Source organism: Cervus elaphus, chromosome 20 (genome assembly GCF_910594005.1).
Source record: "Cervus elaphus chromosome 20, mCerEla1.1, whole genome shotgun sequence".
NCBI lineage: Eukaryota > Metazoa > Chordata > Mammalia > Artiodactyla > Cervidae > Cervus > Cervus elaphus.
The window spans coordinates 130300475-130327355 of NC_057834.1; the positions used below are offsets into that span (position 1 = coordinate 130300475).

The following is a 26881-nucleotide window of genomic DNA, read 5'->3' on the forward strand; positions in this document are numbered from 1 at the left end:
ATTAGATCTGATAGAGTGCCTGAAGAACTATGGATAGAGGTTCGTGACACTGAACAGGAGGCAAGGATCAAGACCATCCCCAAGGAAAAGAAATGCAAAAAGGCAAAACGGTTGCCTGAGGAAGCCTTAAAAATAGTTGTGAAAAGAAGAGAAGCGAAAGGCAAAGGAGAAAAGGAAAGATATACCCACTTGAATGCAGAGCTCCAAAGAATAGCAAGGAGAGATAAAAAAGCCTTCCTCAGCAATCAATGCAAAGAAATAGAAGAAAACAATAGAATGGGAAACACTAGAAATCTCTTCAAGAAAATTAGCGATACCAAGGTAACATTTATGCAAAGATGGGCACAGTAAAGGACAGAAATGGTATGGACCTAACAGAAGCAGAAGATACTAACAAGAAGGGGCAAGAATACACAGAAGAACTATACAAAAATGATCTTCATGACCCAGATAACCACAATGGTGTGATCACTCACCTAGAGCCAGACACCCTGGAATGTGAAGTCAAGTGGGTCTTAGGAAGCATCACTACAAATAAAGCTAGTGGAGGTGATGAAATTCCAGTTGAGCTATTTCAAATCCTAAAAGATGATGCTGTGAAAGTGCTGCACTCAATATGCCAGCAAATTTGGAAAACTCAACAATGGTCACAGGAATGGAAAAGGTCAGTTTTCATTCCAATCCCAAAGAAAGGCAACGCCAAAGAATGCTCAAACTACCACACAACTGCATTCATTTCACATGCTAGCAAAGTAATGCTCAAAATTTTCCAAGCCAGGCTTCAACAGTATGTGAACCGTGAACTTCCAGATGTTCAAGCTGGATTTAGAAAAGGCAGAGGAACCAGAGGTCAAATTGCCAAAATCTGTGGGATCATGGAAAAAGCAAGAGAGTTCCAGAAAAACATCAACTTCTGTTTTATTGACTATGCCAAAGCCTTTGACTATGTGGATCACAACAAACTGTGAAAGTTCTTCAAGGGATGGGAGTACCAGACAACTTGACTTGCCTCTTGAGAAACCTGTACGCAGGTCAAGAAGCAACAGTTAGAACCGGACATGGAACAACAGACTGGTTCCAAATCGGGAAAGGAGTACATCAAGGCTGTATATTGTCACTCTGCTTATTTAACTTCTATGCAGAGTACATCATGAGAAACGCTGGACTGGATGTAGCCCAAGCTGGAATCAAGATTGCTGGGAGAAATATCAATAACCTCAGATATGCAGATGACACCACCCTCATGGCAGAAAGCAAAGAACTAAAGAGCCTCTTGATGAAAGAGAGTGAAAAAGTTGGCTTAAAACTCAACATTCAGAAAACTAAGATTGCGGCATCTGGTCCCATCACTTCATGGTAAATAGATGGGGAAACAATAGAAACATTGAGAGACTTTATTTTGGGGGGCTCCAAAATCACTGCAGATGGTGACTGCCACCATAAAGTTGAAAGATGCTTACTCCTTGGAAGAAAAGTTATGACCAACCTGGACAGCATATTAAAAAGCAGAGACATTACTTTGCTGACAAAGATCCATTTTGTCAAAGCTATGGATTTAGTCATGTATGGATGTGAGAGTTGGACAATAAAGAAAGCTGAGCACCGAAGAATCGATGCTTTTGAACTGTGTTGTTGAAGACTCTTGAGAGTCCCTTGGACTGCAAGGAGATCCAACCAGTCCATCCTAAAGAGAATCAGTCCTGAGTATTCATTGGAAGGACTGATGCTGAAGCTGAAACTCCAATACTTTGGCCACCTGATGTGAAAAACTGACTCATTTGAAAAGACCCTGATGCTGGGAAAGATTGAAGGTGGGAAGAGAAGGGGATGACACGAGAATGAGATGGTTGGATGGCATCACCAACTCAATGGACATGAGTTTGAGTAAGCTCTGGGAGTTGATGATGGACAGGCAAGCCTGGCGTGCTGCAGTCCATGGGATTGCAAAGAGTTGGACACAACTGAATGACTGATCTATGAAATATCTTCATTTAACTTTCTTTACAATTCTGCAGTTTTTCTATATTCTAGGTATAAATCCTTTGGTGGTCTTACACATTACAAGTTATCTTCTCTCAGCCTGTCATATTTGTCATCCTTTATAGATATGATTAATAACTAAATACTGTACAGTTTGCATTGCTACTGTGAATAGTATCTTCTTTTTAAAAAATTAGTATCTTTTCCTTTTAATTACATTATCTAGTTGGGTACTGCTCTTGTGGAAAAATGTTTTTTTTTTTAATAAACTTATGGTTAGCAATCTTAAACTTAGGGCTTAAAGGTGGTACAGTGGTAAAGAAGCTAATGCAGGAGACACAAGGGATCTGGGTTTGATCCGTGGGTCAAAGATCCCCTGGTGTAGGAAATGGCAACCTGCTCCAGTTTTCTTCTTTGGAAATTCCATGGTCAGAGGAGCCTGGTCGGCTGCAGTTCATGGCGCTGCAGAGTTGGGCATGATTGAGCACAGCAGCAGCAGCCTTATTTTTAATGGTATGTTTTTTCTCTTGGTTTTATTTTTTGGCTCCATGGCCTGGCTTTTGTGATCTTAGTTCCCTGACCAGGAATTGAACCCAGGCCCGCAGCAGTGAAAGCAAGGAGTCCTAACCACTGGACTGCCAGAGAATTCCCTCTCTTGGCTTTTTTGCACAGATGTTTCTACATCTGAAAATAATGACTTAAATATAATGGGTTTTCTCACTTGCCAATATTGAAAAGCTCTTTGTACTCTGGATCAGAACTTCCAGTTCTGTATTAAGCAGTAGCATGATACTGGGCACAGTAGGTCTGTTAGGATACTGGTTTGGCTACTTTAGCAGAAAGCAAATGATGATAGCTTCAGTAAGCTGGAAGGTTTCCTTTTTTATGTGAAGGTCTGAGCTACCGTACTTTCAATATATCGCCCTTCCCACACAGAAAAAACTGGTTTGCCATGACCACTGACTGACTACATTCACATTCTGGTGCATGGGGAAAGGAAAATTAGAAAGGAGGGCAAACTCTTCCCTTTTAAGGATGTGGCCTGGTTGTTACATCCTTCTGTTTCCATCCCATTGGTCAAAACCTAGTCACTTGTTTACATCCTGTTGCAAGATAGGCTGGAAAACAGTCACTTAGCAGGAAGCCATTGCCTACCCAAAACGTAGGGGTGCAGGTTCCGTAATAAGAAGGAAGTGTGGAGATGCACATCGTGCAGCAGCCTTCTTCCTATGTGCTGGTATATAACTACTGTCAGATAAATGAAATCTCTCAGATTCAGAATTTCAGTGAAAAAAAAGGTAAACTATCACGTGCTCTTCTTGTACCCATTGATATACCCCGTATTATTTACCTTTTCCAATGTGGTGAAGTATATCAAAGGATTTCTGTAACGTTGATCATAATTTATATGCATGTAAGCAAGCACATGAGTGAAGAATGTATGATTTAGTGTATATAGTCTTTAGTTATTCTAAATAATTCATTCCAATATATAGAATTGATGATGCTGGGTATTATGTTTTGCAGAATCGGAAGCACTGAATTTAGTGAAAATTCAGGCTGTAGTGGGGGAATTAGCATTTATTTAAAATCTTACTATATGCCTAGAATTTGCAGATGTTATAGTAGTAAAAAAGAGTTGACATTGAAAACCTATCATGTTCCAAGCACAACTTACAGAAGTTGATATTATTCCCAGTTTAAGAGAAAACTGAGGCACAGAGAGGTGAGGTAACTAACTTAAGGCTGTACAGACAGTAAAGTAGAAAGACTAGGCTGCAGAGCTCTGATCTTCCCACCCGGTAACAATGGGTCACAACTGTTTGTTTTTCAATGATGAAATAAAGTATGATGATGATAGACAGGAGGAATTGGGGGTATTGTTGCTTATTTCAACTCAGAATCACAGTGACTTTTTCTGTTTGCATAGAAAATTAAATTTTGAATTTAATTTAAAAAATGGATTCATTTACATAATTTCATTTTAACTTAAAACTTTTTGGAAAATTTTGTTAAAAAAATAGGAATGCCCCAAGGCAGGTAGGTAAAAACAATCTATGTGGAATCTGAAGGTATATTTGCACAATACCAAGAAAACTAGAGTCTAAGGAAAATGCCACTTAGTCTCACATTCCCAAATTAAATAGGTATTCATACTTAAGAATATATTCTTTATTCTAATCTCATGATTTCAAAATGATTCAAGTTGAACTAGGTAAGCTGTGTAAATCTAAAAAAAAGTCTTGCCTAAAATGAAAAATATATCAGGTTGATGCAAACATAATTGCGGTTTCAGACTATGAATTTTAAATCATTATAACTAGGATCAAGCACATCTTTATTAATCAAAATAGGAATCACTACAATCAACACATTTTTGCCAATGAGAAACCAGTTTTATTCCCATTGCCTAAGAATCTGTGCTTCAGGATTCGAAGAACTCTTGGAAAGCACCTTCTGCCTCCTGCTGGTTGTGGAATCATTTTCTCTGTAAAAAGTTGTTGAGATGCTTGAAGAAGTGATGGTTGGTGAGAGGTCAGGTGAATGTGACAGATGAGGCAAAACTTCATAGCCCAATTCGTTCAACTTTTGAAGTGTTGGTTGTGCGATGTGCAGTCAGGCGTTGTCGTGCAGAATTGGGTCCTTTTTGGTGAACAGTGCTGGCCGCAGGCACTGCAGGTTTCAGCGCATCTCATCGAGTTGTTAAGCATATGTCTCATATGTAATGGTTTTGATGGGATTTAGAAAGTTACAGCGGAGAAGGCAATGGCACCCCACTCCAGTACTCTTGCCTGGAAAATCCCATGGACTGAGGAGCCTGGTAGGCTGCAGTCCATGGGGTCGCGAATAGTCAGACATGACCGAGCGACTTCACTTTCACTTTTCACTTTCAAGCACTGGAGAAGGAAACAGCAACCCACTCCAGTGTTCTTGCCTGGAGAATCCCAGGGATGGGGTCGCACAGAGTCTGACATGACTGAAGTGACTTAGCAGCAGCAGCAAGTTACAGTGAATCAGATGGGCAGCAGACCACCAGTGACCATGACCTTCTTTGGTTCAAGTTTAGCTTTGGAAAGTGCTTTGCGGCTTCTTCTCGATCCAACTGCTGAGCTGGTTGTTGCCTTGGATAAATCCACTTTTCGTCACATGTCATAATCTGATCAAGAAATGGTTTGCTGTAGTTGTGCAGAATTAAGACGACACTTCAAAATGACGATTTTTTTAAATTTGCAGTCAGCCACAAGATAAGTAAGGTACCCACTTACCAAGCTTTTCACTTTTCCAATTTGCTTCAAATGTCAAATGACCATAGAGTGGTCCATGCTGAGTTCTTCAGCAACTTCCTGCGTAGCTGTAAGAGGATCAGCTTCGATGATCCTCTCAATTTGCTGTTGTGAATGTCCCACGGCCGAACACTGCACTCCTCATTGTCAAGGGTCTTGTTTCCTTTGCAAAACTTCTTGAATCACCAGTTCCTGGGCCAAATGCGTTGTCGATGTTGCGAGTTGTCTCTACTGCTTTACGACTCATTTTGAACTTGAATAAGAAAATTGCTAGAACTTGCTTTTTTGTCTAACATCATCATTTCCCTAATCTAAAATAAATATAAAATAAACAGCAAGTCATAAGTCATTAGCAAAAAAAATAAAGAAATGTGCATTAAAATGATGTATAATACAACCACATTTAAGACTGTACTCATTAATATCAAACAGCAAAGTTCAACAATGCAAAACCGCAGTTACTTTTGCACCAACCTAATACTTGATGCTTCTAGCTTTCAGGGCTTTGTATATGGTAACAGATTAAAAATCAGAACAAGTCTTTGATGGGGGAAAAAAAAAACTGACAAGATTTTGCAATGAAACAATGTTTTCTGGACTGAGTAAAAACCAAATAATTTATTTTCTGAAAACTGATCTCTTTCTTTGTAATATACCATCTGTTGGATCATACCAATAGGGTCAAACAAAAAAAATATTTAAAGTTCTTTCAAGACATAAAGAAAATGAATAATTCACCCATCAAATACAAATATACTATTTTATTCTAAGGGAATATTTCTGTGGTTTTTGCAAGGTGAAAACCCGAAAGTGTTTAAAAAACAAAAAAGAACAGATAATTTAATGTTTCTCTTGTTTGATATTTTTTCCTCCCCTGGGGGGGCGGAAAAAAACCAATTTTACATAATTTTAATAAAATTTAAAAAAGCAAATAACCGGACACACACATCAACAGCTATGCTTATGAGGAATGACCAATAATGACTCAATATTTTCTTTTACAAATTATTCCAGGATCTGGAACAACTCTGTGGACTAACATGCAATTGACATCTTGATACAGTCATTTACCTGGATATTTTCTGTTCTCAATTAAAACATACAGAATTTTTTCCTCTCTCTCTAGTGTTTTATAATAGTTTATCTACTATGCCGTAAATTTGCATTTCTACAGAAGGGGAAACATTAGTGTTTATATAAACGATAAAATTTCATTAGTGGGGACTATTATACCTGATGTTTCTGGATAGTTTATTGGCAGACTTATCAGACAATCCAATTGCTTTTCCTCCATATCAAACAAGGTCTGGAAGTAAGTTTTCCAGTCAGAAATGACAAAACACAGATGGAATTAATCATACAGAACTGGGGCAGATTTACTTCTTTCACATAGTTCTTGGTAACAAAAACAAGATTTGTTACAGGCAGAGGGACAGAACCATAAGTACACAATGTCAAAAGGTCTACTTTAAAATTTTTATTGTATTTAAATTTATTTATTAAAAAACAAAAAAACCACCTGCCATTCCCATCTAAAAAATGGGACATATGGTAAAGTCTTTCAAGGTTAAAATTTCTAAGAGGCTTTTTAGACTTCTCTCGTTTCTATTAAAGGGTCAAATTAACCTCCGCTAAAGAAGTTCTGTGACTGGCCAATATTATAGAAGCTTTGATTCAAAATTTTGTGGGGAAGAAACAGAATGCAGAAGGAAATGGATCCATTTGCCAAACACTCCTATGACTTGATCCTCATCAAACTACTAAAACAGCTAGAGTTTGGAATAATGCTATAAGAAGACCTTCTTGTGGATATATGCAAGACCGTCAGTGTCTTTGTATCCTAACCCCAGATTCCTATTTTTAAGTTTCTTAGGGTAACAAGGTCATCTTCCAATGCTTTATATAGGAAAATACTAGTTCTTCTTCTACCATAGTTCTGATAGCTAAGTAACACTGTGTCTCTGTGGAATCACCCACAGGTTTGCCAGAGAAAGGAGAGACTCCTCTTTTTGAAATGACAAGGGCCTCCAGAAACTGGTGCAAAAGACAAAATAACAAATTATTTAGGAAACGGGAAGATAAAACAATGGGAGGAAAGCTGCCATTTGGGGATAAAATAAAAACAAAAGAACCCCCACTTCTGTGTACCACAGCTTATGCTGTGAGACAGCAGCAATAAAGGCTGACACCCAAAGTGGGCATTTTAGTGGGTTTTCTACAAACATTTCAAGACACTTGGGGTCTAACAAGCGCCACAGACTTTCTGTGTGCATAATTATTTTGCAGAGTTTCAGCCCCTTTAACTTAATTTACCCACATCCAGACCCACAGCTGAGAAGGCCAGACCCAGAAAGTGAAAGGGACACATTACTGCATGAACAGCAGTGAAGGCCTTTTCCCCTGATGTGAGGGACCCTATGGCAAAAGCACCAAAGGCTTCTATCCTTCACAGAATTGGCTTGGCAGTGAAAATCAAAATCAAGACCACTTCACTCTCTACCTTTAAAAAAAAAAAAAAAAAAGGCTGAGTATTTTTATTGGGTCTTCAAGTCTGGGTCCCACAGTCCTCATCTGATGCCACTCTTAGCTCTGTACTGATTTCTCCCCTGACTTTCACAGAGGGCTTGCCTAAGTAGCCTGCCGCAGCCAAGGTTTCACTCCAAAGCTACCCCTCTAAGGTCTAAGGTTACTATGGTAGAATTTTATACAACAGTTTTCCTTAAAAATATTCCACAATTTGTTATTCCCAAACAAAATAAGATTATGCACCACTCAGAGAAATTGGTTAGTCATTCTGAAGATGTCTAAGAACTATATCACTGCCAAAGAACAATGTTTCTCAGTTCATATTGTTTCCTTCAGTTTTCATTTGTACATCCACACTGTGGTTCACGAGTTGTCTGTTTTCTATTATCTCATAATCAAGTCAAGAGGACTTGAGACTTATCGTTTTCCAAAGCTGGATGCATTCACAGTTTGGTGCATACCAACATGTATGAAAATAGGAACCCACTTGCACTTTAATCTGATAATTCAACATCAGAGTCTTCTGATTTGGCTTTGGCAAGTTCTTCGTGTACCTCCCTCACCATGAGAATGCGTGTTAACATGGTGTCCAGGGTCCCGGGGTCTATGGGAAATGTGGAGTACCACATGGGGCTATTTGGAACACAGGCGCGCTCAGGCTGAAGGTAAAACACGTCACTCCTCTGCTTCACGCTTTCAGAGCTATCCACAGGGAAGAAGAGAGAGAGAGACAACTGGGATCAGAGAGTACAGCACATTGTAATTACTCTCTAAGTATAATGGCTCTCAGATATTTCGTACTATGACTAATATCGTAAACAGTGTGCCCAAAGAGATAAACAAGTTTATAGATATTTATGCTCCAGGAGCAACCTGTAACTGCATATTTTTTCCCCCACACTCAAGAATCACGCTGGATTCGAAGTAAGTATAATGTTAATAGATGACAAAATGTAAAGCTTTCACAAGCGTTAGTACTTAAAACTTACCAGGAGCAAAAACAAATTCAACTCACAAGTGACACTATGGCTGAGACTCATCCTCAGTACCCAATACCCTGAAATCCTAAAATGAATCCCCAAAATACTTCACAACTCTACTAAACAGCAAACCCAGTCATTTTATTTCTTTGGGGGAAAAAAAAAATTGCTTTAGTGCAGATCTTGCAACTTTTTAAAATTATAAAGTTTCTATAAAAAAAAAGACCACTCAAAAAATGTCAATTCTCTAAAAACTATTTTCTCATTTATAGACTTAGTACAGTCTTTCCCCTATTTTTCTATGTAAACAACAAATTCACAGCAGTTTAGATGTCACATAAAGTTAAGCAACAGTTGTAAAGATCAAACAATGACAGTGATTCTTGCTTTTTAAGAGATTTTTGGGAAAAAAATGCTCAAGATAAAGCAGTTTGTTTCTTGGTTCAAAATCCAGGCAGATAAGAAATTGGGGAAAAAATGAAACTGTAAGTAAATCTTTGTTTAAAGTTACAGACCAGCTACATTTCTTGGATTTGAGCATCTGAAATCTAAAATATAATAATTACTTTTTGAAGTGTGTGTATCTAGTTCAGAGGAAAATCACTTACCATTTGGACAGGTAAAACTCATAAAGTCGGACTGGGCATCTGAGGGGGTTATCAGTATTCTCTGCCATCTCCACACCCACTGGAACATCATCATCTTCATTTCGTTTCCTCTTGCCAACAGTTAGTTTATCTTGAGACAGAAAATAATAATCATAGAATTAGAAAAGTCTTTCTTCAAGTCTTAAGACACCCACTTATGTGGCTGCCTTTCCCTTCCTTTCACTTACTCACTTCTTCAACAAATATTTATTGAGGATCCATGGAAGCACTAGACTAGTGCTGGGTTGATCAAACAAAGTCCCTGTCCTGTAGAATTTATGTCTGTATCCTTACCCAAGTTGGGGCACCATGACAAAAAGCATGATGCTTGAAAGTATGTCTCAATTCCGAGACTGACTTTGTTAGGCTATTTTATGAGGCATAGGGTTCTTAATCCATAGCAAAACAAAGAGAAAAAAGGGTTCTGCGTGCCCCTCTCCTATAGTGGGGATCAAAACAGAAGCCGGCACCTCTTCCTCTGAAAACAGTCCTCCTGTGGGACACCAGTGCCCACTGGGCATTTGTTTTAAGTCTCTTTCCATTTGTTATAGTATTATGAGAAATGAAATCTTTTCTTAGAAAAAGAATTCTCAGTAAGGCCGACCATTTGATAAGGAAAGAGCAATCTCTTTTTCACCAACACAGTTGTGCAGAGGCCAAGGGTTATCAGAAAGAAGCCAGGGTAAAGACATGGAAAGCAGGCTGTTTCCTTCCCACTTTCTCCATTCAAACTTCAAGAGAATCTAAAAACCTGAGGAAAAAAGGTTTTCTTCTTTTATCTGCTTTTAACAACTGATCCAAAAATTTCCCCAGCTTCCTGTATTAGTTCTGAATTAACCATAAGTGGTTAATTTATGGTTTTAACCTAGTTTTCCATTTACAGGCTATCTAAATAGAAAATGTGCTAGCTGCTCATTCATAAAAGAAGCTAAATTAAAAAAAAAAATTAAAAAAAAAAAGAAGCTAAATTTATTACAAATCTGGTCAAGCACCTAATTAGAAAACAGGAAAATGCTGCCCCATTGCCTCTACCTCCCTGAATTAGTATAAATTTTTTAAGTTATCTATTTTTATTTATTTGGCAGAACCAGGTCTTAGTTGCAACATGTAGAATCTTTAGTTGTGGCATGTGAACTCTTCAGTCGTGGCATGTGAGATCTAGTTCCCCAACCAGGGATCACACCTGCAACCCCTGCATTGGGAGCGTGGATTCTTAGGTACTGGACCACCAAAGAAGTCCCTGAATTAATATCAACTAAGAGCATAAAGTGGGCTATATATAAACAAAATATAAGAAAGAGGGTATGAATGCATGGTGGAAAAAGCAAGATAATCTTAGTATTTTCTAAAGTAAAGGAGCAACTGAGAAAAAAGTAAACACAAAGATGAACATCATAATTATTCTCTACAGATTCTAGTTTCAGTAATTTAAAATTCTTACATTCAAAATACATACTTCCCTCTTATCTCAAGGAAATAATAGTTTAGTTTTGGGAATTTCAGACTTGCAATTCTGTTCAAAATCAATAAACATAATTTCTAGTTCCATAATAACATTAATTTTTAAACATTAAAAACAAATTATTAACAGACTTTTTAGAATGCAAGATCATAAACATTCTAATAAAACAGTCACTGCTAATATTTTTCTACTGCGTATGAAGGCAGTATACTCTAGGACAGGCTTAAAGTTCCCTCAGAATTTTACAACGTTAACACATTATTGACTAGAGACGTATCAATACATTTTTACAAAATGATAAACAATTAACATCACCAGGTGAAGTTGTTAAGAGTTTAAAACTGATCAAGGATTCATTATGCAACTTATGATTGTTGTTATCATTCACATTTTGCTCCATTAGGTTTTTGTACCAGCCTTGTGTATATCAAAAACATGAAATTTTCAAAACTGACACATCAAAAAATTTTGAGTAAAGAAAAATTTTTTGCTGAATTTTATACAGGTACTTTCTCTGATTTTCCAAGTGACATATATACTAGTGTCTTGGAAGATGACAGTTCTTCAAAATATAGTTCTGATTCAAACAATGTGAATATTAGGACAAAATAAGACAAAAGGCTGTAATGATTGATTCTGATACATACAGGGAAACTCATGGTGCTGGAGAATGCACCTTTGCTTCTATAGAACAGTGGACTAAAGACAACATTCAAGAAAATTAGAAGATTTTACAGGTGTGTCAAGTGTAACTACTGAATGCAATAATCCACAAAATGTTAAAGAAATAACAGAATTAACTTCTGGCTGGTCAAAATAAAAATCACCAGCCACAGGTGTTAAGTTTCTACAAAAATCCTGTGGTCAATAATGAATTAACTAAAACGGAGTACTCTGGTCAAAAAAACCCCAAACTTTTAGAAACAGTAGATTTAAAAGTTATGCAAGTTCCTTTTAACTAGTAATTGACCCATCTGTTGCCTCTAAATCAATGATCCCCAACCTTGGCTGTATATTTCAATTCCATGCAAAGTTTTAAAATGAAGATTATATCTGGGTTACATCCTTAACCAATTAAATCAGAATTTCTAATTTAAATGACAATAAAAGAGGACTTTTAAGTGATTAACACTCTGCACTGCAGGGGGCACGATTTTAAACTCTGGTCAGGGAACTAAGATCCCACAAGCCATGCAGCATGGCAACCACTCCCCCGCACCAAAAAAAGCATACTGAAGCAACTGATTCCTCTAATTTTGAGTCAAGCCTTTAATATGGCCCTGAAAATAGAGAAAAGCATTTAAATGTTAAACTAAAACTATACTCTTCCATGTCTAGAATTTGCAATTACTCATCTCTGTTAAGTGTCCATCTGAATACTAATATGATTTCAAATAGAAATCTTACAAGAAAGGGACAAGATCCAAGAGTAGGAGATCCCGGGCTCATCTCTTTCCATGAACACACCAAAACTACAACTATACACAGAGCAACTATCCCTGAGAAAGACCTGAAGACCAGCACAAAAGATTTTCCACAACTGAAGATAAAAGGAAAATCACCATTAAGATGAGTAAGAGAGGCAGAGATGGTATCTGGCCAGGACCCACAGGCAGAGAGGACATCACAGCTGTAGAGGTCCTCCTGAGGAGCAAAGTGTCCAAACTCCACATGAAGCTCCTCAGCCTCAGGGGGACCAGCACTAGAAAGATAATCCGACAAACCCCTGTAACACCTGGACTTGAAAACCGGTGGGACTTACATCCAGAGGTCTGTAGGAAACTAAAACTTAAAGGGCACATGCAAAAACTCTCTTGCCCCAAGTCCCAGAGGCAGCAGTTTGAAGAGTACCTGGGTCCTATGTGAAGGAGAGTCACTGACTGATTTTAGGGTGTGTACAGCAGAGCCAGGGACTTTTATAATTTTCCCTGGTTATGTAGCCACTGAGGAACACCAGGATCTTTTGCTCACCTTCTATGACTACTTGGTCCAATGCTGGTGGGTGCCATTTTGACTCTTCCCATCTCATCCCAGGTTCACCTGTAGACCCATCCAGGCTGGCACTCCTCCAAAGCTACTCTATTACACCTAGCCAGTGGCTCTGGCCAGCACTAGAGCCCCTCCAAAGCAGCTCCACCCTAGGAAATGGCCCTGCAAACCACACTGCCCCCAACAGTCACAACTCAGCATTACAGCCAGCTATCTCAGGGTCCAGTCCTGCATGGCCTAACCACAGAGGAGGCTGCATGTAGCCCTTGCACTACTGGGCTTCACAGGGTACCTTTTACCTAAAGTCATCCTCTGTAGGCTGGCAGATGTGGCTCATCTATCTAGTGCATAGAAACGAACACAGAGAGCGAGGAAAATTGAAGAGACAAAGGAATTGTTCCAAATGAAATAGGCAAAAACATTAAAAAAAGACAGTTTGAAAGACTTCTGGGGACAACACCAAGCATACTAACATTTGCATTATAAGGATTCCGGAAGAAGGGAGAAAAGAAACAGAAAATCTATTTGAAGAAAAAACTGGCTGAAAACTTGACTAACTTGGAAAAGTAAACTCATCCAATTCCAGGAAATGAAGAGTCCCAAACAAGATGAACGCAAAGAAACCTACACTGAGGCACATTATAATTAAAATGTCAAAAGTTAAAGACAGAGAATATTTAAAGCAGCAAGGATAAGAAGGGGATGACAGAGGACAAGATGGTTGGATGGTATCACCGACTCAATGGACATGAGTTCGGGCAAGCTCTGGGAGACGGTGAAGGACGGGGAAGCCTGGTGTGCTGCAGTCCATGGGGTTGCAAAGAGTCAGACAAGACTGAGCAAAAGAGAGAAAAAAGTAGTTACATACAGAGGAGCCCCCATAAGACTATTAGCTTTTTCAGCAGAAACTTTAAAGCCAGAAGGCAGTGGCATGAGATATTCAAAATGCTTAAAGGAAAAAATTTACAACCAAGAATACTCTGTCAAGATTATCATTCACAACTAAAGGTGAAATAAAGTTTCCCAGACAAGCAGAAGTTAAAGGCGTTTATCATTACTCAACTGACCTTACAACGAATGTTCAAGGGACTTCTTTGAACATAAAAAGAAGGCCATTACTTGAAATATGAAAATTATGGAAGAAAAAAACTCAATGTAAAGGCAAGCACATACTAAAGGTAGTGATTCAACCATCTATGTAGCTAGTATGAAGATTAGAAAAGTAGTGAGATCAAATAATCTATAATTATTAAAGAAAATACAACATTTTAAAAAAGTAAAATTTGTCAAAAACATAAAAGACGGGGTGGGGTGGTGACAGTAAAAACGTAGTGTTTTTAGAGCACACTCAAACTTAAGCAACCATCAACTTAAAATAGACTGCCATATACGTAAGTTGTTATATAAGAGGCTTATGATAACCACTAACCAAAACTGAATAATAGATACACACACGAAAAAGAGAAAAGAATACAAACAAAACTAAAAAGTAATCAAACTGCAAGGGAAGAGAGCAAGAAGAAAAGAAACAGACATGAACAATACAAACAATTATAAAACAATTTCTAAAAAGGTAATGAATAAATTTTTGCTGTTCAGTCACTAAGTTGTGGCCGCCTCTTTGTGCCCCTGTGGACCGCAGCTTCCCTGTCCTGCACACGGCAATAACTGCTGTACACGCAAACCAACTAACTGCTGCGACCCAAAGACAGCGCGCCTGGGTGGATTCCAAAGTAAGATCCACATACACGCTGCGCATCAGAGACTCGCTCCAGACCTACAGACACACGCAGACTGAGCAAGGGACAAGACAAGGTATTCCATGTAAACGGAAACAGAAGGCTGGAGTGGGCGAAAAAACTTTAAAACAAGGACGGAAGAAGGACACTGCAAAACGGTGAAGGGATTATTCCAACAATAATACAAAACACTTGTATGTATGTGTGCATCCTACACAGGAGGACCGACATGTAACATGTAAGCAAATATTAACAGACAAAAGGAGGCAGCAACAGTGCTACAGTAACAGGGGGGAGACCGTAACACCCTATTTACATCAGTGGACACATCAATGAGGAAACACTGGCCTTAGAGGACACATCTGACCGATGAACTTAATAAACAGTATGTTACATCCCCAAACAAAATAATATTCAAGTACACATGGAACATTCTCCAGGATACATCACGTCAGACCACAAAACAAATCTCAATAAGTTTGTTGTTATTCAGGTGCCAAGTCATGTCTGACTCTATGACCTTATGGACTGCAGCAAGCCAGGCTTCCCCGTCCTTCACTATGCCCTGGAGTTTGCTCAAACTTATGACCACTGAGTCAGTGATGCCATCCAACCATCTCATCCTCTGTCACCCCAAAGTTGAAATCATATTAAGCCTCTTTCACAACCACAATGCTATCACACTAGATAGCAACTAAAAGGAAAACACTGGAAAAAACAAATATGTGGAGTCCAAACAACATGCTACTAAACAATCAATGGATCACTGAAGAAATCAATGAGGAAATTAAAAAAAAAAAAAAACACTTTGAGACAAAAATCTATCAGCAGCAAAAAAAGTCTAAGAGGGAAATTTATAGTGATATAGGTCTACCTTAGGAAACAGAAAAACTCAAATAATCTAACTTTATACCTAAAGGAACTAGAAAAAAAACAGCCGAAAACCAAAGTTAGTAAAGGAAGTAGTAATAAAGATCAAAAGTGAAAATAAATAAAACAGGAACAAAAAAATAGAACAGAATCTGTCCTTTGAAAAGATGAACAAAACTGACTAACCAGATTCATCAAAAACAAAAAGAGAGGGCTCAAATAAATAAAATGAAAATTGAAACAGAAGTTACAATTGACACCACAGAAATACAATGGATCACAAGAGATTACCATGAACAATCATATGCCAATAAATTAGACCCAAAAAATGGATAAATTCTTAGAAACATACTATCTGACTAAATCAGGCAAAAAATAGAAAACATGGACAGACCAATCACCAATAATAAAACTGAATTAGTAATCATAAAACTCTCAAAAAACAAAACCTGGAGCCAGATGGCTTCACAGATGAGTTTTACCATACATTTAGGTAAGAGTTAATATCTATTCTTCTCAAACTATTTCAAAACATAGGGGAGCAAGGAACTCTGTTCCAAACTCATTCTACTTGTCCAGCAGGACCCTGATACCAAAACCAGACAAAGACACCAGAAAAAGAAATAAAATGACAGGCCAATATCACTGATCCTCAAGAAGATATTAGCAAACTGAATTCAACCATACATTAAAAGGATCATATGCCATGAACAAATGGGATTTATCCCAGGGATACAAGGATGATTCAGTATTCACAAAGCAACATTATACACCACATTAAGAAAATGAAGGATAAAAAGCATAAGATAATCTCAGTAGATGCAGAAAAAGCTTTTGAAAAAAATTCAACATCCATTTCTGATAAAAACTCACCAAAGCAGCTACAGAGGGAAGATACCTCCACATAATAAACGTCATATATGACAAACTCACAACTAACATCATACCCAATGGTGAAAAGCTGAATAAATTTTTTCTAAGTTGGGGAATAAGACAAGATGCTCACTCCCGACACTTTTATTCAACACAGTACTGGATGAAATCCTAGCCATGGCAATCCTACAAAGTCTTAGGCAATCCTACAAATTCCTAGGCAATCAAACAAGAAAAGGAAATTTTAAAAATCAAGAACTCTGCTGGCAGTCCAGTGGCTAAGATTCTGTGCTCCCAATTTGGTCAGGGAATTAGATGCCACATGCAACAATTAAAGATCCTGCATGCCACAACGAAGACTAAAGCTGCCAGGTGCCATAACTAAGACCTGGAGGAGGAAAATAAATAAATTAAACAAATATTTTAAAAAATAATACTAAAAGACAAGTCATAGGTTACAAGAAAATATTTTAAAAAATTCAAACTGGAAAAGAAGAAGTAAAACCATCACTACCTGCAGATGACATGATACTATATATAGAAAATTCTAAAGACACTACCAAAAAATTATAAGAATAAATCAATTCTAGTAAATACATTTTACAGGATATAAAACATGCAGAAATCTTCCAGATTTCTATACACTCACAACAATCAGCAACAGAAATTAAGAAAACAATCCCATTTACAACTGCATCAAAAATCATAAAATACCTAGGAAGAAATTTAACCAAAGAGGTGAAAGACCTGTACTCTAAAAACTATAAAAAGATACAAATAAGTTGGAAGATACACCATGCTCATAGACTGAAAGAATAGTGTTAAAATGTCTATTCCAAAATAACTGACAGATTCAGTGCAATCCCTAACAAAATTCCATTTGCATTTTTCACAAAGAGAGAGTAATTCTAAAATTTATACGAACTCACAAAATACCACAAATGGCCAAAGGTATCTTGAGTAAGAACAAAGCTGGAGGTTCATACTTCCTGACTTCGAACTACAGTTGATTCTTAACAAATACAAGTTTGAACTACATGGATCTACTCATACATGGATTTTTTTCAATAAATACATACTATAGTACTATATAACACATGGCTTTTGAATCTGCAGACATGAAACAGTAAATGAGGAGGGCTGACTGTAAAGTTATATGCAGATTTTCAACTGGCTGGCTTAAGGTTCAACTGTATACCCAAAGCCACAGTGACCAAATCAGCATGGTAATGGTGTGAAGACAGATACACAGATCAATGGAACAGAACAGACACTCACTCAGTCGTGTCCGACTCTGTGCGACCCCCTGGACTGTAGCCTACCAGGCTCCTCCGTCCATGGGCTTTTCCAGGCAAGGGTACTTGGAGTGGGTTGCCATTTCCTTCTCTAGGGGATCTTCCCGACCCAGGGATCAAACCCAGGTCTCCCGCATTGCAGGCAGACGCTTTACCGTCTGAGCCACCAGGGGAGCATCACAGAACAGACAGACCAGACGTAAACCAATCCTTATACAATCAATGTGTGACAAAGAAAGCAAGAATACACAATGGGGAAAAACAGAGTCTAAAACAAATGGATTGGGAAAACTGGACAGCTACATGGAAAAGAATGAAAGTGCACCACTTTTTCACACCATGTACAAAATTAAACTCAAAATGGATTAAAGACTTACATGTAAGACCTGAAACCATAAGACTCCTAGAGGAAAACACAGGCAGGAAACTGACATTGGTGTTAATAATAATATTTTTTTGGATCTGTCTCATCGGGTGAAGACAACAAAGCAAAAATAAACAACTGGGGTCAAATCAAACTTAAAAGATTTTGCATAGCAAAGGAAACTCTCAACAAAATGAAAAGGCAGCTTACTGAATGGGTGAGGATATTTGCAAGGTATATATCTGGAAAGGGGTTAACACACAAATCATACAAAGAACTCAGAAAACTCAATATAAAAAATGCAATTAAAAAATGGGTAGAGGATCTAAATAGACATTTTTCTAAAAGGGACATACAAGCTGCCAACAGACACATGGAAAGATGATCCATATCACTAATCATCAGGAAAATGCAAATGAAAACCCACAAGATATCCTCTCATATCTATCAGAATGACTACCATGAAAGGGACAAGGGAACCCATGTGCACTGTTGGTGAGAATGCATACTGGTGCAGCCATTGTGGAAAACAGTATACAGCATCCTCAAAAACTGAAAACAGAACTACCACATGATCCAGCAATTCTACTTCTGGGTATTTTTTACCCAAAGCAAACAAAAACACTAATTCATAAAGATATATACGCACCCCTATGTCCAATACAGCATTACTGACAATAGCCAAAATATGAAGTGTCCATCAATAGAGGGATTAACTCACTCAGCTATTGAAAAGGATATAATCCTGCCATTTGTGAAAACACAGAGTGTGTTATGCTAAGTGAAAAAAGTCAGTAAGAAAAAGACAAATATTGTATGATTTTATCTATATGTATAATCTAAAAAATTAAAACAAATGAACAAAAGAAACAGAAATAGACTCACAGCTACAGAGAACAAACTGGTGGCTGCCAAAGGCGAGAGGGGTGGGGGTAATTAGGTGAAGGGGATTACGAGGTATGAAATTCCAGTTATAAAATAAATAAGTCATGAGGAAGCAATATGCAACATGAAGAAGCACAGCCAATAATACTGTAATAACTTTGTATGGTGATAGATAGTTACTAGACTTATAGAGGTGATCATTTCATAATGTATTTAAATGTCATTACATTGCACACCTGAAACTAACATAATATTGCACATCAAGTATATTTCAATTTAAAAAGTAAGGAATCTCCACCACACCTGGTTCTGACTCTTGTTTCTGTGAAGGTGGGAAGAACCTCAGATAGGTCATCTTGGTACTGTACTTCAGAGTCCTCGTCCGTCTCATCACATGGGCAAAGGAAAGCTTCAAGTGCTCAGTAACATTCTTTAGTTGAAAGTATTTGGTGTTGAAGAAAAGGAGGGTGTTCAAAAGGACGATTGGCGAGTAAGCGCCCAGCTGTTTGCACTCCCACAAGTGCTCTTCTTCAATCCGAGAGAACATGTAACCTGAACAGGACAGGGAGAGAAACAGCACTGAGATCCTGCCCAAAGGGACTACGTAATTTCTTTAATTCTCAGACAGGAGGATACTAAGGAAAACACTGACTGTGCCTCTCTTTGTCCCTCTTCCTCATACATAAAAATAGAAAAAGCACTGCAAAGAAAAGGGCAGACGATTCCAGTGAAAGAGACATTGTGAGCACTCCCCTAAAACAGTTTTAATCTATTGTTAGTTTAGACCAGGGCATGGTAAATTTTTCCTGTGAAGAGCCAGATGATAAGTATATTAAGCATTGTGGGCCATAAGGGCTCTGAACAACTTTGTTGTTGTAAAAGATAAGAAAGTATAGACTCTACAGAAACAAACAGGTATGGCTATTTGTAAATTTTATTTATAGAAACAAATTTGAGTCTCATGCAATTTTCCCATATCACAAAATATAATTTAATTCTTCCCCAACTATTTAGAAATGTAAAAAAATATTTTTAGCTCATAAACTATATAGAAACAGGCAAGAGGCCAGATCCAACCATGAGCTGCAGTTAGCAGACTCCTGTTTGAAAATATTATGCTTACTGTTAACTGCTTCAGTTTTATTTGGCTAAGAACATTAGAAGGCAGCTCCCTCTCTCCCTCCTATTTAAAACTTATATTAAGAGAAATTACTTCACAATAGTTTATCTGGATTTTCCCTAAAAAGCAGAGGTCAGAAGAATTAAAATTAGTATACTTTTAAATGCAGCTTCTTCATGATATCCATTAAACTCAGGTCTTTCCTAATGTTCTCTCCCCAATCCTCTTTGTTACCACCTCTCATTCTATTCTTGGGAGACTGCCCACGAATATATTATTTGTTACTTCCAAATGTAAGTTCTTAGCTCTTCCTTTGAAAGCTAAATGCATCATGCCACTGCATTCCTTTTAATGCTTCAAAGGTTCTCTGTAGCCCAAAAGAAAGGGAACACATTTCTGGGCATTACATTCAACCTTTTCATTCACAGGCAAGGAGCATGAGAGCAGGAGAGAATTAGGGACTTGTCCAAAGACAAATGGTCACAGACAATTCAAGGATGAAGACTTAACTCTCTTAACAATTAGTTCAGGGTACTTTTTTCAAACTATTGAAAAAGATCCACTGCTAACAGCATCAAAAAGTAGCATATGTGGCAGCTACTAGTACAGTGTACAACTTTACTAATACAACCATATCAAGAATGGTTTCTAAAAAGTAAATGTAACCTTTAGTTGCTTTTTAATATTCAGTAGTTATTATCTATTCATGTACTATATGCAAGATGTAGTTTTATTAAGTAACTGATAATAAATCAAAGATTTTCTCCTCAAAAGTCCAAATATAAGTCAAGACAAATATAAAATGAACAATTTACAAAAGGTAATCATAAAAATTAAGCAATTTAAGAAGGCATATCATGAAAAGAATCAAAATATAATCATCCTACCATTAGGAAGTATTGTAGGTTCCCATATTTTCAAGAGTTTGGTAAGTTCAATCATAAATCTGGAATAGGGCTCAGTAAAAATGTTATCTATTCTACCATTTTCAAACAGGTACTACAAGAGAAAAAAATGGAAACATATATGTTGATACAAAGAAAACATAAAATTTAAAAAATGTGTTTTTAGGAATATAGTTTACCCTTAGTTTCTGTCCTTACAATACTGTGAAATATTTTAAGGATACAGTCAAACCAGTAGAATTCAAGCTAAAGTTTCTTTTCACATGAATTAACATTATCTTGACCACTGAGCTTGTAAGGTAAAGTTTTGTATTTCCTTTTAAAAACAATTATTTAAAATAATAAATCAGTACCTTTCAGTCACTTAATAAAACTGATATACTAAAAACTGGTCTTAATTCATATTTCTCAAATCATTTTTAAATTCTCAGCATCTGAGATGTACTCTTAGAAGTTTGTTTGTTTTTTAATCTAGTTATAAGGTCACTTCCTGAAAATAATACAGTTAGCTAGTTTTCAGGTGACCCGAGGGTACTGAAACTATAAAACTATTTATTTGGAGGCTTCTAACCACAGCTCTCAACTCTCTGCCCCACAAGCCAGCCTTCACAAAGTTCAAGTCTAATTATAGGACATAAAAGTATGCTAATTATAACCATCAAGAATCATTTCACAGAGGAAACAAGCAATAGCTTGAGTAAATTACTGTTAAATATTTTGAGGGTGCAGGTGAGGTCAGATAAAATCACTCAGAGAAATAAAATCAGTAGAATATGAGAAGAACACAAAGTAGCATAATTACAAGCTAAAGATCTTGGTGTCTTAACGATCTAGTATTTTAAACATTTATCTATGGCTATGTCGGTTTCCTGCTTTCTTGATCTATGTATGACTTACTGTAAATTTTTATTTCCACTTAAGTTTATTCTGGTTAATAAAAGATTATATACAATTTCAATGTACACTTTTATAGGTCTCTTCAAAGGCAATTTATGATCATATTGCCAGATTACAGTTTTGTTGCTGAAAAGTATCATCTCCTTTTTTATTTTAATAAAGTTATTTTTACAACTTAAAAAATATTATAACCTCATTATGAAAAGAGTTTAAAATATAGAAAAGGTGGAAGAAAAGTACATTCAGACTCATTACTCAAAAGCAACTATTATCAACAGTCAGGGGTTATTTCAATCTTTAAAAAACTCTCCTTTATGAATACACAGAGTTGAGTTTTTATACAGTAACTCAAATATGAGTACATATAAAATACATGGGTTTAAAAAAAAAAAAAATCACAGGACTTCCCTGGTGGTCCAGTGGCTAAGACTCCATGGTTTCAATGCATGGGGCCTGGGTTGGATCTCTGGTCAGGGAATTATTTAGATCCTACATGCTGCAACTAAGAGTTCTCATGCCTCAACTAAGACCCAGAGCAGCCAAATAAATATATCAATAAAATAAAAAGAAATATTGAAAGAATCACTTCTCCCTTAGATCAGGAACAAGATAAAAATGTCAATTCTATTCAACACTGTATAGGAAATACTAGCCAGAGTAACTAGGGAAGAAAAAGAAATAAAAAGCATTGAAATAGAAAAGGAAGAAGCAAAACTATCTGTATTTGCAGTGACATGAACCTATATATAGAGAAAATTCTAAAGAGTTCACAAAAAAAAGTTATTAGAGCTAATAAATGAACTCAATAAACCTGCAGAAGACAAGCAACATAAAATCAGTTGCAATGAACGATCCAAAGAGAGAATTAAGAAAATTCCATTTACAACAGTATCAGAAATATAATACTTGAGAAGAATAAATTTAACCAAGGAGATACAGATTTACACACTCAAAACTATATAAAACTTCTGAAATTAAGGAAGACCTAAGAAAAACATCTTGTATTTATGGATCTAGAGACAGTATTATTACACTAGAGACAGTATTATTACAACAGCAATACTCTCCAAAGTAAACTACAGATTCAATGCAATCCTATCAAAATCCCAAAGGTTCAGATTTTCCTTTTTGAAGAAATGGAAAAGTCAATCCTAAAACTGTTACAAAATTGTAAGGAATCTCAAATAGTCAAAAGGATCTTGAGGAATCACACTTCCCAATTTCAAAATTTGCTACAAAGCTACAGTAATCAGAACAGTGGGTACTGCCACAAGAATACTCATATAGACCAAAAAGTATTAAAACTGAGAGTGCGAAATAAACACACACACATTGAGTCAAATGATTTTCGGCAAGGTTGTCAAGATGAATGAATGAAGAAAGAGCAGACTCTTCAACAAATGATGCCAGGAGAACCAGACATCTACATATCCAGTTATCCCTAATTCAACAGATCCCTGTGTTAGTCACTTGTGTCTGACTCTTTGTGACCCCATGGACTGTAGCCTGCCAGGCTTCTCTGTCATGGGATTTCCAGGCAAGAATACCGGAATGGATTGCCATTTTCTTCTCCAGGGGATCTTCCTGACTCAGGGATTGAACCCAGGTCTCCTGCACTGCAGGCAGATTCTTTACCATCTGAACCACCAGGGAAGTCCCGGTGGCTCACTTGATATACCTCACCTGATAGAATAATCATTCAAAATGGATCGATGATCTAAACACTGATCCACTGACTTAAACATAAGAGCTAAGACCATAAAACTTTTAGAAGAAAACACAGAAGCAAATCTTCATGAACTTGAGCTTCAATGGATTCTTTAGGTATAACACCAAAGCACAAGCAACAACAGAAAAAATAAACTGAACTTCATCAAAATTAAAAATGAAAGTACAAGAAAGTATACAAAACTGAAAAGAAAACCCAGAGAACGGGAAAAAATATTTGAAAATCACAAATCTAATAAAAGTTTACTATCCAGAATATAAAAAGAGATTCTACAATTCTACAGCTCAATAACAAGCAAACTACCCAGTTTTAAAACAGGCAAACGATTTGGACATTTTCCCTAAAGAGGCTATACAAATGGCCTCGTACATGAAAAAAATGCTCAGTGTCATTAGTCATCCAGTTCAGTCGCTCAGTCGTGTCCGACTCTTTGCGACCCCATGAATCATTAGGGAAAAGCAAATCAAAATCACAATAGGATACCACCTCACACCCATCAGATGGCTTTTTTTTTTTTTTTTTTTTTTTTAAGGATATTAACAAGCGTTGACAAGTACATGGAGATAATGTAACACTCAGAAATTGCTGCTGGGGATGTAAAATGGTGCAGTCATCTTGGAAAATGGTTTGGTGGTTCCTCAACAAGCTAATAGACAAGGAAATGGCAACCCACTCTAGTATTCTTGCCTGGAGAATCCCAGGGACAGAGGAGCCTGGTGGGCTGCTGTCTGTGGGGTCGCAGAGAGTCGGACACGACTGAAGTGACTTAGCAGCAGCAGCAGCAACAAGCTAAACATAGTCACCATTTGACTCTGGAATTCCACTCCTAGGCATACAGTACCCAAAAGACATGAAAACGGGTGTTCAAACAAAAACTTGTATATGAATGTTCATAGCAGCACTCACTATTTAAAGCAGCCAAAAGGCGGACAGAACTCAAATGTCTATCAACACATTTCCAACAACAGAATAATTCAACCATAAACGAGAACAAAGTACTGATTCATATTACAACATGCATGACCTTTGAAAACATCATGTTAAGTGAAAGAAGCAAGGCATGCAAGTCCACAAACTGTAACTTTCCACTTACATGAAAGATCTAGAATAGGCAAACCCATATAGACAGAATGCAGATTTATGGTTGCCAAGGACTAAATGGAGGAGGTAAGAAGTGAAAGCATAATGTGCAGGTTTCCCTTTAGGGGAATAAAATTTTAAAACAAAATAGTGATGATGGTTGCACAACATCATGATGTTGTTATGACAATGAACTGTATACTTTAAAATGGCAAATTTTATATTATATGTATTTTACCTTACTATAAATATTGTACTACACATAAAATTTTGCAAGTTACTTTTCAAAATGTATGTCTCCAAGAGTTTACCATGTCAAAACATATAGAAGCTACAGAAGCAATTCATTCCTTTAAAACTACTGTTATTTAATAGTATGGATGTACTATATTTGATTGAATCTTTTCATGAACACTAAGGTGGTTTCTAGTTTTTTGCTGTTAAAAAAATTACAATAAAAACACCATTATGTGTTTTCCTAGGTAATTGTATTAATTTCTTTGTGGGAAAGATACTGATCAATAGATTTGCTAGACTGAAGAATCTACATGCACTTCAAGTTTTAACAGTCACTGTCAATTTGCCCTCTTTCAAAAAGGCCTCCAACAGTGCACATGTGTCTTCACTAATACTTAGCATTGTCAAACTTCTCAATCTTTCAAGTGTTTTAATCCATCTAATAGGTGAAAAACTTCCCTGATTACAGCTGACCACTATTTTATATTAGAGAGGCAGCCCAACACAGTAATCATAGCATGGACCCTAAAGCTGAGCTACCTGCGTTCACTTCACACCTTGGCCCTGCCACTTACTACCTTTAAGACCTTAGGCAAGCTATTTAACTCACTGTGCCTCAGATTCTTCAGCACAAAATGATATTAGTTATTATACATAATAAGGGTACACTAACAATTATGTAAGTTAATATATGAAATGGGCTTATATTAAAATATAGCATACAAAGTAAATGATTGTTAAATATTCCTGATACATTTTATCTATTAGCAATCTTTTGATTTTCTTCTGTTACTTGACTGTTTGTTTCTTTTGCCAATTATCTCTCCTAGAGAACTTTAACAGTGGTGGTCAAGGCATTGATATTACAGCTGTTGTTTAATTTTACATTTTTATGTATTTTCAAAACTCTTTACAATTAGCATCAGTTCAGTTCAGTTGCTCAGTCATGTCTGACTCTTTGAGACCCCATGGACTGCAGCACGCCAGGCTTCCCTGTCTATTACCAACTCCCGGAGCTTACTCAAACTCATGTCCATCGAGTTGGTGATGCCATCCAACCATCTCTGTCGTCCCCTTGTTCTCCAGCATCAGGGTCTTTTCCAATGAGTCAGTTCTTTGCATTAGGTGGCCAAAGTATTGGACTTTCAGCTTCAGCAGCAGTCCTTCCAATGAATATTCAGGACTGATTTCCTTTAGGATGGACTGGCTGGATCTCCTTGCAGTCCAAGGGACTCTCAAGAGTCTTCTCCAATACCACAGTTCAAAAGCATCAATTCTTTGGAGCTCAGCTTTCTTTGTAGTTCAACTCTCACCTTCATACATGACTACTGGAAAAACCACAGCTTTGACTAGACAGACTTTTGCTGGCAAAGCAATGTCTCTGCTTTTTAATATGCTGTTTAGGTTTGTCAGAGCTTTTCTTCCAAGGAGCAAGTGTCTTTTAAAAATTTCATGGCAGCAGTCACCACCTGCAGTGCTCCAAAGTCTATCACTCATTGTTTCTCCATCTATCTGCCATGAAGTGATGGGACCAGATGCCATGATCTTAGTTTTCTGAATGTTGAGTTTTAAGCCAACTTTTAAGCATAACTGTATTTGTTTATAATGCCAACTTTTATAGCATAACCGTATGTTATTATAATGAGGAAAAAATAAAAAAGGAAACAAATTTGAGATGTAAACATAAGTAAACTTTTAAAATTCCCTATAAGGAATAAGTTATAGGTTAATGAAAGTTTATTTCTTGCCAAAATTGCTAACAGGTTTGTAATTACTTTCGGTAAGTCATGTGAGAATTTGTTAACCTATAGTATTGTTACAGAAAGTCATTTATTAATATAAACAAATAACAAGAGAAATATACTAGGAAAAAACTTTTAACAGGTTTATGATTCACCTCACAAATAGAATATATACAGCAGAGTGTCTACATGCAAAGTACTCAAATATTTTTTATTGAAATTCCTAGCAATGAGCACATGTTTTGATTATATTCAAATCATTAGACTATTAATAAAT

At 36.9% G+C, this 26881-nt stretch overlaps 1 protein-coding gene across 7 annotated transcripts in view; it reads right to left on the reverse strand.

Annotated features, from left to right (window-relative positions):
• Nucleotides 1-5863: 5863 nt before the first annotated feature.
• Nucleotides 5864-26881, reverse strand: part of ZMYM4 (zinc finger MYM-type containing 4) — a 154403-nt gene continuing 133385 nt past the window's right edge. For all 7 annotated transcript variants that reach the window (XM_043875821.1, XM_043875822.1, XM_043875820.1 and 4 more), the window contains 4 exons: nucleotides 20902-21013; nucleotides 19198-19446; nucleotides 9379-9508; nucleotides 5864-8492 (listed from right to left, as the gene is read on the reverse strand). In XM_043875821.1, the coding sequence (XP_043731756.1) occupies nucleotides 8285-8492; nucleotides 9379-9508; nucleotides 19198-19446; nucleotides 20902-21013 (699 nt within the window). In that variant the 3' untranslated portion in view covers nucleotides 5864-8284. The remainder of the gene's footprint in view (nucleotides 8493-9378; nucleotides 9509-19197; nucleotides 19447-20901; nucleotides 21014-26881) is intronic.